General features: G+C 47.1%; 1 protein-coding gene across 1 annotated transcript in view; it reads left to right on the forward strand.

Moving 5' to 3' along the window:
- The first annotated feature begins 3631 nt into the window (after nt 1–3631).
- Nucleotides 3632–13005, forward strand: part of LOC124035489 (integrin alpha-11-like) — a 204844-nt gene continuing 195470 nt past the window's right edge. The window contains 1 exon segment of the mRNA XM_046348942.1: nt 3632–3844. Coding sequence (XP_046204898.1) covers nt 3793–3844 — 52 coding nt within the window. The 5' untranslated portion in view covers nt 3632–3792.

The following is a 13005-nucleotide window of genomic DNA, read 5'->3' on the forward strand; positions in this document are numbered from 1 at the left end:
CTCCCCTCCATGTCTCCGACCACTACCTTGTATCCTTTTCCCTCTCGCTCTCATCCAACACTTCCCACACTGCCCCTACTCGGATGGTATCGCGCCGTCCCAACCTTCGCTCTCTCTCCCCGCTACTCTCTCCTCTTCCATCCTATCATCTCTTCCCTCTGCTCAAACCTTCTCCAACCTATCTCCTGTTTCTGCCTCCTCAACCCTCCTCTCCTCCCTTTCTGCATCCTTTGACTCTCTATGCCCCCTATCCTCCAGGCCGGCTCAGTCCTCCCCTCCCGCTCCGTGGCTCGACGACTCATTGCGAGCTCACAGAACAGGGCTCCGGGCAGCCGAGCGGAAATGGAGGAAAATTCGCCTCCCTGCGGACCTGGCATCCTTTCGCTCCCTCCTCTCTACATTTTCCTCTTCTGTCTCTGCTGCTAAAGCCACTTTCTACCACTCTAAATTCCAAGCTTCTGCCTCTAACCCTAGGAAGCTCTTTGCCACCTTCTCCTCCCTCCTGAATCCTCCCCCCCCTCCTCCCTCTCTGCAGATGACTTCGTCAACCATTTTGAAAAGAAGGTCGACGACATCCGATTCTCGTTTGCTAAGTCAAACGACACCGCTGGTTCTGCTCACACTGCCCTACCCTGTGCACTGACCTCTTTCTCCCCTCTCTCTCCAGATTAAATCTCGCGTCTTGTGACGGCCGGCCGCCCAACAACCTGCCCGCTTGACCCTATCCCCTCCTCTCTTCTCCAGACCATTTCCGGAGACCTTCTCCCTTACCTCACCTCGCTCATCAACTCATCCCTGACCGCTGGCTACGTCCCTTCCGTCTTCAAGAGAGCGAGAGTTGCACCCCTTCTGAAAAAACCTACACTCGATCCCTCCGATGTCAACAACTACAGACCAGTATCCCTTCTTTCTTTCTCTCCAAAACTCTTGAACGTGCCGTCCTTGGCCAGCTCTCCCGCTATCTCTCTCAGAATGACCTTCTTGATCCAAATCAGTCATGTTTCAAGACTAGTCATTCAACTGAGACTGCTCTTCTCTGTATCACGGAGGCGCTCCGTTCCGCTAAAGCTAACTCTCTCTCCTCTGCTCTCATCCTTCTAGACCTATCGGCTGCCTTCGATACTGTGAACCATCAGATCCTCCTCTCCACCCTCTCCGAGTTGGGCATCTCCGGCGCTGCCCACGCTTGGATTGCGTCCTACCTGACAGGTCGCTCCTACCAGGTGGCGTGGCGAGAATCTGTCTCCTCACCACGCACTCTCACCACTGGTGTCCCCCAGGGCTCTGTTCTAGGCCCTCTCCTATTCTCGCTATACACCAAGTCACTTGGCTCTGTCATAACCTCACATGGTCTCTCCTATCATTGCTATGCAGACGACACACAATTAATCTTCTCCTTTCCCCCTTCTGATGACCAGGTGGCGAATCACATCTCTGCATGTCTGGCAGACATATCAGTGTGGATGACGGATCACCACCTCAAGCTGAACCTCGGCAAGACGAAGCTGCTCTTTCTCCCGGGGAAGGACTGCCCGTTCCATGATCTCGCCATCACGGTTGACAACTCCATTGTGTCCTCCTCCCAGAGCGCTAAGGACCTTGGCGTGATCCTGGACAACACCCTGTCGTTCTCAACTAACATCAAGGCTGTGGCCCGTTCCGGTAGGTTCATGCTCTACAACATCCGCAGAGTACGACCCTGCCTCACACAGGAAGCGGCGCAGGTCCTAATCCAGGCACTTGTCATCTCCCGTCTGGATTACTGCAACTCGCTGTTGGCTGGGCTCCCTGCCTGTGCCATTAAACCCCTACAACTCATCCAGAACGCCGCAGCCCGTCTGGTGTTCAACCTTCCCAAGTTCTCTCACGTCACCCCGCTCCTCCGTTCTCTCCACTGGCTTCCAGTTGAAGCTCGCATCCGCTACAAGACCATGGTGCTTGCCTACGGAGCTGTGAGGGGAACGGCACCTCAGTACCTCCAGGCTCTGATCAGGCCCTACACCCAAACAAGGGCACTGCATTCATCCACCTCTGGCCTGCTCGCCTCCCTACCACTGAGGAAGTACAGTTCCCGCTCAGCCCAGTCAAAACTGTTCGCTGCTCTGGCCCCCCAATGGTGGAACAAACTCCCTCACGACGCCAGGACAGCGGAGTCAATCACCACCTTCCGGAGACACCTGAAACCCCACCTCTTTAAGGAATACCTAGGATAGGATAAGTAATCCTTCTCACCCCCCTTTAAAATTTAGATGCACTATTGTAAAGTGACTGTTCCACTGGATGTCATAAGGTGAATGCACCAATTTGTAAGTCGCTCTGGATAAGAGCGTCTGCTAAATGACGTAAATGTAAATGTTAAATGTAACAGTTCAGTCTGGATAGTTTGACTGTGGGGGTATGAGGTAACAGTTCAGTCTGGATGGTTTGACAGTGGGAGTATGAGGTTACAGTTCAGTCTGGATGGTTTGACAGTGGGAGTATGAGATAACAGTTCAGTCTGTGTGGTTTGACTGTGGGGGTATGAGGTAACAGCTCAGTCTGTGTGGTTTGATTGTGGGGGTATGAGGTTACAGTTCAGTCTGTGTGGTTTGACTGTGGGGGTATGAGGTAACAGCTCAGTCTGTGTGGTTTGACTGTGGGGGTATGAGGTTACAGTTCAGTCTGGATGGTTTGACAGTGGGAGTATGAGATAACAGTTCAGTCTGTGTGGTTTGACTGTGGGGGTATGAGGTAACAGCTCAGTCTGGATGGTTTGACTGTGGGGGTATGAGGTAACAGTTCAGTCTGGATGGTTTGACTGTGGGGGTATGACTGTGGGGTATTTGTGTTCCGCATTAATACATTGGGCGCCGTGTGGTCACAACATGATTGTCAAGCATCAGTGCTGTGAAAAACACAACGTTTTGTCTTTTAAAACGCAGCTGTTCTGAAGATATATTCTCTGATTCGGGAAAGGGGGAGACCTCGTCAGTTGTACAAGTGAATGCATTCAACTGAAATGTTTCTTCTGTATTTAATCAGAGTGGCGCAGCGGTCTAAGAGCAAGAGGTGTCACTACAGTCCCTGGTTCAAATCCAGGCTGTATCACATCAGGCCGTGATTGGGAGTCACACAGGGTGGTGCACGAGTGGTCCGGGTTTGGCCGGGCTAGGCCGTCATTGTAAATAAGAATTTGTTCTTAACTGACTTGCCTAGTTTAAATAAAGCTTAAATACATTTCTTAAATCAAAATAAATAATCCAACCCCTCTGATTACATTCCACTTCATTGTTAATCAAATCGTATTTGTGACATGCGCTGAATACAACAGGTATACCTTACTGTGAAATGCCTACTGACAAGCCCATAACCAACCATGCAGAAAGGCTACTTTATCATCAGTGTATTTGGAAGCAGAAGAGAGAGGACACGCATTTCTTCAACTGTACCATACCAAGGCACATGATGAATAATGGAATGACTGTATTCAAACTCCATCAACTTTGCCTCTGATTATCCAAAGAAACTGATCCAAGATCTGTACTTGCGGTGGATAGCTTGTGTGTTTCTCCGCTCACTGCTCTGTCTGAGTAGCAGAGGGACTGAGAGGAGAGTCCTGTCTGCTGGTTCAACGTGGACCTCCTTTCAGTTCAGCCACAGTCCCCTCCTACCTCCTCAGATATAGTGAGCATTTTGACTAGCCGCGGAGTCAACCAGAGCTGAATCTTTAACAGAGCACACTGCTGGGTCTCTCTGCCTCAGCCCCCAGACACACACACACACACACCATACACACACACACCGACCAAACACATGGAGTACTGCCGCGCTGTGTTTCTCTGGATCTGCTGCAGCCTGTTACCAGGTGAGATAACGTGTGTGTGTGTGTGTGTGTGTGTGTGTGTGTGTGTGTGTGTGTGTGTGTGTGTGTGTGTGTGTGTGTGTGTGTGTGTGTGTGTGTGTGTGTGTGTGTGTGTGTGTGTGTGTGTGTGTGTGTGTGTGTGTGTGTGTGTGTGTGTGTGTGTGTGTGTGTGTGTGTGTGTGCACATGTGCATGTGTACAATAAGTAGTAGTTATTACATTTAATTTATTCCAGCTCTCTGGAAGGCACATAAAACGTTTGTGGCATAGCTTTTATAGGCGCTAAAGTTAGTCAAATGTTTGCATAAGAAGAGGCAGACAGTCTAGCTTTCAGTTCTCCAATATTTATATGGAAATGTAGACAGGAATATAATTCCACGGTGTCCTGAGTGAAGTGGCTTTCTGGAGAACTAGTAAATGAGTGTCTCTTCTCTCGTGCAGCAAATATCTTAAACTACTATAATATCAGTCTCATATCTTGATCTACTCTAATATCTAAGTTTCATATCTTAGTCTCATATCTTAATCTCATATCTAGAAATACTCTGATACCTTAGTATTATATCTCGAACTATCATATCTTATTCTCATATTTTAGTCTCATATATCTTAGTATCATATCTTGAACTACTCTCATATCTTAGTATCATATCTTGAACGACTCTCATATCTTAGTATCATATCTGCATCACATCCGGCCGTGATTGGGAGTCCCATAGGGCGGCACACAGTTGGCCCAGCGTCGTCCGGGTTTGGCCGGGGTAGGCCGTCATTTTAAATAAGAATTTGTCTTAGCTGACTTGCCTAGTTAAATAAAGGTTCAGAAATGTGTATCATATTTTACTCTTATATTTTAGTCTCATATTTTGAACTATTCTAATATCTTAGCATCATATCTTGAGCTCATACTGTGTGAGAGAGATGGGTGCTGAGTTGGCTTATTGAAGGGATGTGCTGGTTCCCTCAGGTTTGACAGAGGTGCTCTGTCTCTCATTGAAAGCAGGTGTGTCCTTTGAAATGAAAGGTGGTGCTATCTGTTTAGAAACTAAGCGCTCAGAGTTTCCAGCATCTGGAAATGTGTGGTGCGCAGCCAGAACTGGGGTCAATTACCAGTAAAATTACAATAGCAGCAACATTTTGAAGTGGAAGAGAGAGAGAGAGAGAGAGAGAGAGAGAGAGAGAGAGAGAGAGAGAGAGAGAGAGAGAGAGAGAGAGAGAGAGAGAGAGAGAGAGAGAGAGAGAGAGAGAGAGAGAGAGAGAGAGAGAGAGAGAGAGAGAGAGAGAGAGAGAGAGAGAGAGAGGGTTGTTTGAATTTGTCCCGTGGCTATATGACCTGGATTGTATAACCTGATATATGGACTGCATCCCGCTGTCAATCTTCATCTATTTTAATTATATGGTAATATTAAATTGGACCAATGTCAAGAGAGATTGCTATGACAGGTGGCTTTTAAAGAGTGCACACGGCTCACAGTACTGGTAGCCATACATACTGTATGTGTTAGTGTAATTGCTTCAGTCTATGGCAATGTACAGTATGTCACTGTTTAAGTGACATGGAAATGTCTGACGTTTCTTGTCCTCACTGCTTTCCAGTAATGTACTACTGACTTTAATCTAACAAGCAGTTGGATAGCACTAGGTTCCTATCAGGAATCAAGGTAAAACGCCAGTACAGACTGTGTGAAGTAACAGTGTTTATTGTAACAACAGGGGCAGGCAAGCGACAGGTCAAGGCAGGCAGAGGTCGGTAAATCCAGAGTAGAGGCCAAGGTACAGAACGCCAGGCAGGCTCAGGGTCAGGTCAGGCAGAGGTCGGTAATCCAGAGTAGAGGCCAAGGTACAGAACGCCAGGCAGGCTCAGGGTCAGGTCAGGCAGAGGTCGGTAATCCAGAGTAGAGGCCAAGGTACAGAACGCCAGGCAGGCTCAGGGTCAGGTCAGGCAGAGGTCGGTAATCCAGAGTAGAGGCCAAGGGACAGGCAGGCAGGCTCAGGGTCAGGTCAGGCAGAGGTAATCCAGAGGGTGGAGCAGGACAGGACAACAGGCAGGTCAGGGACAACAGAGGAGGACGGGCAGGAACAGGGTCAGGACAGGCAGAGTGGTCAGGCAAAAACAGGGTCAGGACAGGCAGAGTGGTCAGGCGGGCAGGAGCAGGGTCAGGACAGGCAGACTGGTCACAGGCAGAACAGGGTCAGGACAGCCAGAGTGGTCAGTACCCAGGCAGGAACAGGGTCAGGACAGCCAGAGTGGATCGGGCAGGACACCTGGACAGGCAGGGTTGACAGGTCAGGCACAAGGACAGGTGACAGGCAGGTCAGTGGCGTGAACAGGTTTTCAGGACAGCCAGAGTGGTCAGGTAGGCAGGAACAGGGTTAACTTTGATGGTCAGTCGGGCAGGATGACAGGGTCAGGACAGGCAGAGTGGTCAGGCGGGCAGGAACATAGGACAGGCAGGGAGTGGTCAGGCGGGCAGGAACAGGGTCAGGACAGGCAGAGTGGTCAGGCGGGGAGGAACAGGGTCAGGTCAGGCAGAAAGAGTCTGGTAATCCAGAGGTGGAGCAAGGTATAGGACAACAGGCAGACTCAGGGACAGGCAGAGTGGTCAGGCGGGCAGGAACAGGGTCAGGACAGGCAAGGGCTGCAAAAACCAAGATTTTATTTAAATTGTGGGAGTCTAGGAAAAACAGGCACTTAGACAAAGGCTGGTTTGAACAAACAAGAGAACTGGCTTAACAGACAGACAGAAAACACAGGTATAAATACCTAGAGAATAACATAGCAAAGATGGGTCCTGTTTGGCGGTGTTGACAAGCACATGGTCAGAATGGTGGCGTGACAGGGATATTTGACACCCTCTTGTTGAAAATGTCCTGTTATTAATCTTTGAGGGCAGCTTAACATGGTCAGGAGGCCTGGTGGAGCAGTAGACATATTGACTGAGAGAAAATGTCCTGGTACAGAACGAGGGGGAGGAAAGGTCAACATGGTCAGAACACAGTAGTCTGGGGAGAGAAGCTGACATAGCTGGGAAAATGTCCTGTTTAAGACGGGAAAGGGCTGCATTAATAAGGATGGTTATCGGGGGATAGTGACATAGCAAAATGTCCTGTTTGAACGAGGCTGCTTAACATGGTCAGGATGGTGGTAGCGGGGAGAGTGACATAGCAAAATGTCCTGTTTGAACGAGGCTGCTTAACATGGTCAGGATGGTGGTAGCGGGGATAGTGACATAGCAAAATGTCCTGTTTGAACGAGGCTGCTTAACATGGTCAGGATGGTGGTAGTGGGGATAGTGACATAGCAAAATGTCATGGCATACATGCTGATGACAACTCATTGAGTGAACAACTGAGGGAGATGTGCCAGCAAAGTTAGTGGGCTTCATGCCTTTAGTCAATAAGGACAAAGTCATGGACAGGATGGACAGGGCCGGGGATGGTGACATAGCAAAAAAGGATCTTCTGATGACAAAGGTCATTTGATGCTGTCAACAACAGAGGGAGGATTTGCCTGCAAAGTTAGTGGGCTTCATCCTTTAGTCATAAGGACAAAGTGAGGGACACTTTGCAGAAGGGTTGGGGCAATTCTGTCATTTCCAAAAAGGATCTTTGCAGACCAAAGGTCATTTGATGCTGTCATTTCCACAGAGGATGAGGGTTTGCTGAAGGGTTGGCTGGATCACTCTGTCATTTCCACAGAGGATGAGGGTTTGCTGAAGGGTTGGCTGGATAATTCTGTCATTTCCACAGAGGATGAGGGTTTGCTGAAGGGTTGGCTGGATCACTCTGTCATTTCCACAGAGGATGAGGGTTTGCTGAAGGGTTGGCTGGATCACTCTGTCATTTCCACAGAGGATGAGGGTTTGCTGAAGGGTTGGCTGGATTATTCTGACATTTCCACAGCTGTCCACTGCTGCTGTCTATATGTGATCTTGCAGCTCTAACTGGTTGCAGCACTGTGGCTTCCTTCATGTAGAATGTATTTAGAGACTGAAACATTGAGCCACATGAAGAGTGTACAGTCTGTTTGAGGTATGAACAGCCTGCGGGCATTCCACGGTTTTCCAAAGCTGTCACACAAGCCTGGCCGTGATGTCAAGACAACACTTTACTTGTTAGTCCTGAGTGTGAGAGGGCAGGTTTAGAGGGCCAGGTTGGACTTGTTACACTGCTCATTGAGTTTTATGGGCTCATTAAGCGAGCAGTGTCATATCTCCTCGGGCTGCACAAAAACACACAATAACACTTTCAAGTAAATAGTGGTGTTTGAAAATGGTTTCGCTTTTTTAAAAACCCGGTCGTTAGCAATTTCTTCGCTCACATACTGTATTCTGTATACTGTCTGTATTCTTCACCTGTTAGATGCCTAATGCATCATGTTGGTCATAGTACAGCATGTTTGTCCCAATGCAACATGTTTTTCCTCGTACAGAGCCCTCAGTAATTATTGGGACAGTGTACATCATTTTCTCTTCTTTGGGCTCTAAACTAAACTTTGATTTGAAACAATGACTATGCTGTTAAATTGAAGACTGCAAGCTTTAATTTGAGGGTGTATTCATTCATGTTGGGTGAACTGTTTAGAAACATAGTACTTTTTGTACACAGTCAGACTGTGACAGTCCCTTCATTTTAAGGGACCAAAAAAATTGGGACAAATACTCATATGTGTATAAAAGAATTTGGTTCCATATTCATAGTATATTCATAGTATATTCATAGTATATTCATAGCACTACATCAAGCTTGTGACTCTACAAAGTTGTTGGATGCATTTGCTGTTTGTTTTGGTTGTGTTTCAGATTATGTTGTGCCAGAAATAAATTAAACGATAAATCATGTATTGTGTCATTGTATTGTACATGAGAATATAATATGTTTCTGAACAATTCTACAGTAATGTGGATGCTAACACGATTACAGTTCATCCTGAATGAATCGTAAATAATGATGAGTGAGAAAGTTACAGACGTATAAATATCGTACCTCCAGGAAATGCTAACATCTCACCATTACAATAACAGGTATGATATTTGTTCATCTGTAACTTTCTCACTATGTAGAAAACCTACTGTAATTTCTAAACGGTTCACCCGATATTGTGAAAAAACCCTCAAATCAAAGCTGACAGACTGCATAGTCATTGTTTAATTTCAAATCTAAACTTTTGAAGTGCTGTACAGCGTCAATGTCCCAATAATAAATCCGTATGTCATTCAGCCAGTCCTTAGACCCTGACTGTTCCAGTTATGAATGTCCCGATGTCCCCACAGTGGCTTACAGCTGTGCAGGACAACTCCCCCCAGACCTGCTCTGCAGACAGGCCTTATACAGTCCAAGGCCCTGCGTCAGGCTCTGCCATGGAGAGTTAACCCTGGGAGGGCGTAGAGCTGGCCGAGAAGGCAGACAGCTTGCTTAGCAGTGCCCAACTCCTGTGTGGGAGTGGCACATCTGGTGCCAGATGCTCCATCCCATCGTGTCATCAGCACCATCCATTGTGAAGCATCATTCATCAGGGCTCTGATGAGCTTTCCAGAGAAAAGCCATCCAGCGCAAGACTATCCAGAACGGGCCAACTAAAAGATGCCGAGTTGCACCTTTTACCTCATGTGAGGTGTACACCTCCAATCGCAGGGCTGCTCTTTCATGCGAGAGTTGCAATGTGAATTCCTTCATAAAGTTCAGAGAGCGTTTGATCGTTTCATATTAGAATCTGGAACGTGGACTTCTCCACCGCTTATGTGTGTACCAATGAAGGTTGATTTTCAGAGAGGTGGTGGGGAGCTGCTGTCTCGCCATGTGGATTTGGTTAAAACTCAATCTGCTGGTCCAGAGTCTTGGCCTGTGGGTAACAGTCATGCCCGGAGCATTATGACTGTTACCCACACACAGACCAGCATGGCAGACGCTGTGAGGTGGCCATGTGTGTGGAGATGAAGTCTTTCACATCTTCCCTGAAAGCCCCTTGTCTATGTTTGACAAACTGTAGTAATTTTGTTCAGCACTGTGTAGCGCTGTATATGATGCATCCAAGTCCCAGGTCACATTATGGACGTCGCATGGATCCTTTTAAAGGGCATCAGCATCACCTCTCATGAACTGAAACCTGACCATGACGCTGATTGTCCTTTGAGTAGCACGAAGCTCCATCACGTTCTGTGTGAGGATCCATTCTAGCAGGCGTTGCACCCCAGGCTGTTCATAGTGCACCCGCGGGTCGTCTCTCCATCAGTGGGGCTGCGGTGGAGCTCCTGCAGCTTGGTGCTGGGCCAAAAGCAGTGGCTGGCCGGTCGGGCCCATGGTTTATTTATCTGGGCAGAAGAGCCGGTACACAGGAAACCCGGCAAGACTCCGGCCTAGCTTTAGGAGCTGCTGATATTACTGGGAATATTAAATTGCTCTGCCACGTTAGGGGTTTGAAATGGAAACTGGATCCCCTCCCCATCTCACGCTTTCACCTCCACTCTTTCCATCTCTCGCTCATTCTCTCTCTATGTTGTTCTTTTTGCTCTCTCTTTTTCTTGGTAGGAAGTACAGCATAGCTGCTCTCTGATGGTATCTGGGATAGTTTGCTTTATATAACGAGCCTCAGAGACATCAAAGCGCCGGCTCGTGGAGTCATTTGTGTTTATGTGTATTTAAGACGGCATGCCTGGACAAATTATGCAAACCCATATGGGAAAGATTCAAATACACCACCTGCTGTGAGGAATTATAGCTTTTCAGCACCATTTCCTCCACCATTTAGCAGCATTTTTTATTTCAGCTTAATTAATATACTTGTTGACTCCCTCCGGATAATATTTTGGGGGGAGATCAAAGAACAGCTGAACATGTGAACCATTCATGCAACAGGAAATGAACAATGTGGAGAATGTGTCAATATTTAGAACGGTGTACTGTACATTGCAGTGATGGTAACCATGTGGATGGTAACCATGAGTGGATGTTTCCTCCTACCAGAACAGATAGTTTATGGCCGTGTCATTCAATTTAGCAGGAAACAATGTGATGCCTTATCAACAACTGAACCATTTAGCAAGAACATATGCTAGATATACAGTGCCTTCGGAAAGTATTCAGACCCCTTGACTTTTTCCACATTTTGTTAGGTTACAGCCTTATTCTAAAATGGATTACTTTGTTTCCTTTCCTCACCAATCTACACACAATAACCCATAGTGAGAAAGCAAAAACAGTTTTTTTGACATTTTTGCTAATATTATGTCAAACTGAAATATCACATTTACTTAAAGTATTCAGACCTTTTACTCAGTACTTTGTTGAAGCACCTTTGGCAGCGATTACAGCCTCGAGTCTTATTGGGTATGATGCTCGAAGCTTGGCACACCTGTAATTGGGGAGTTTCTCCCATTCTTCTCTGCAGATCCTCTCAAGCTCTGTCAGATTGGATGTGGAGCGTTCCAGAGATGTTTAATCGGGCCACTCAAGGTCATTCAGAGACTTGTCCCGAAGCCACTCCTGCGTTGTCTTGGCTGTGTGTTTAGGGTTGTTCTCCTGTTGGAAGGTGAACCTTCACCCCAGTCTGAGGTCCTGAACTCTCTGTAGCAGGTTTTCATCAAGGATCTCTCTGTACTTTGCTCTATTCATCATTGCCTTGATCCTGACTAGTGTCCGAGACCCTGCCGCTGAAAAACATCCCCATTGCATGATGCTGCTGCCACCACCATGCTTCACCGAAGGGATGGTGCCAGGTTTCCTCCAGACGCTTGGCATTCAGGCCAAAGAGTTCGATATTGGGTTTCATCAGACCAGAGGATGTTGTTTCTCATGGTCTGAAAGTCTTTAGGTGTCTTTTGGCAAACTCCAAGCAGGCTGTCATGTGCTTTTTAGTGAGGAGTGGCTTCCGTCTGTTCACTCTGATTGGTGGAGTGTTGCAGAGATGGTTGTCCTTCTGGAAGGTTCTCCCATCTCCACAGAGGAACTCCCTGACCAAGGCCCTTCCCCCCTATTGCTCAGTATGGTCAGGCTGCCAGCTCTAGCAACAGTCTTGGTGGTTCCTGTCACGTATACTCCCTCTGAGGCGCTCGAGGTCAACAGGCTGCTCATTATTACGAACACATCTCTCACCATCAGACTCACCTGGCCTCCATCACCTCACCTGATTACCTCCATCACCATCACCATCACCATCACCATCACCATCACCATCACCATATATATATATATGTCACTCCCTTTGGTTCTTTCCCTAGGCATTATTGTTTCTGTTCCATTGTTGATTTCTGTATTTATTAAATACACTCCCTGAACTTGCTTCCCGACTCCCAGCGTACATGGTACAGTTCCAAACTTCTTCCATTTAAGAACGATGGAGGCCACTGTGTTCTTGGGGACCTTCAATGCTGCAGACATGTTTTGGTATCCTTCCCCAGATCTGTGTCTTGACATTTGTTATTTTATTATCCCCATTAGCTGTTGCAAAAGCAGCAGCTACTCTTCCTGGGGTCCACACAAAACATGAAACATAATACAGAATGACACAATACAGAACATCATTAGACAAGAACAGCTCAAGGACAGAACTACATACATTTTTAAATAGGCACACGTAGCCTCCATGTCAATACACACAAACTATCTAGGTCAAATAGGGGAGATGCGTTGTGCCACAATCCTGTCTCGGAGCTCTACGGACAATTCCTTTCACCTCATGGTTTGGTTTTTGTCAACTGTGGGACCTTATATACAGTGCCTTGCAAAAGTATTCACCCCCCTTGGCATTTTTTCTATTTTGTTGAATTACAGCCTGTAATTGAAATAGATTTTTGTTTGGATTTCATGTCATGGACATACACAAAACAGTCCAAATTGGTGAAGTGAAATGAAAAGCGGAGATTGGAGTATCTGTACATAGGACCGCTTTAAGCCGTACACTCCACAGAGCTGGGCTTTACGGAAGCGTGGTCAGAAAAAGCCATTACTTAAAGAAAAAAATAAGCAAACATGTTTGGTGTTCGCCAAAAGGCATGAGGGAGACTCCCCAAACATATGGAAGAAGGTACTCAGGTTAGATGAGACTAAAATTGAGCTTTTGTGCCATCAAGGCAAACACTATGTCTGGCGCAAACCCAATACCTCTCATCCCCCCGAGAACAGCATCCCACAGTGAAGCATGGTGGTGGCAGCATCATGCTGTGGGGA

This window comes from Oncorhynchus gorbuscha, linkage group LG05 (genome assembly GCF_021184085.1).
Source record: "Oncorhynchus gorbuscha isolate QuinsamMale2020 ecotype Even-year linkage group LG05, OgorEven_v1.0, whole genome shotgun sequence".
Classification (NCBI taxonomy): domain Eukaryota; kingdom Metazoa; phylum Chordata; class Actinopteri; order Salmoniformes; family Salmonidae; genus Oncorhynchus; species Oncorhynchus gorbuscha.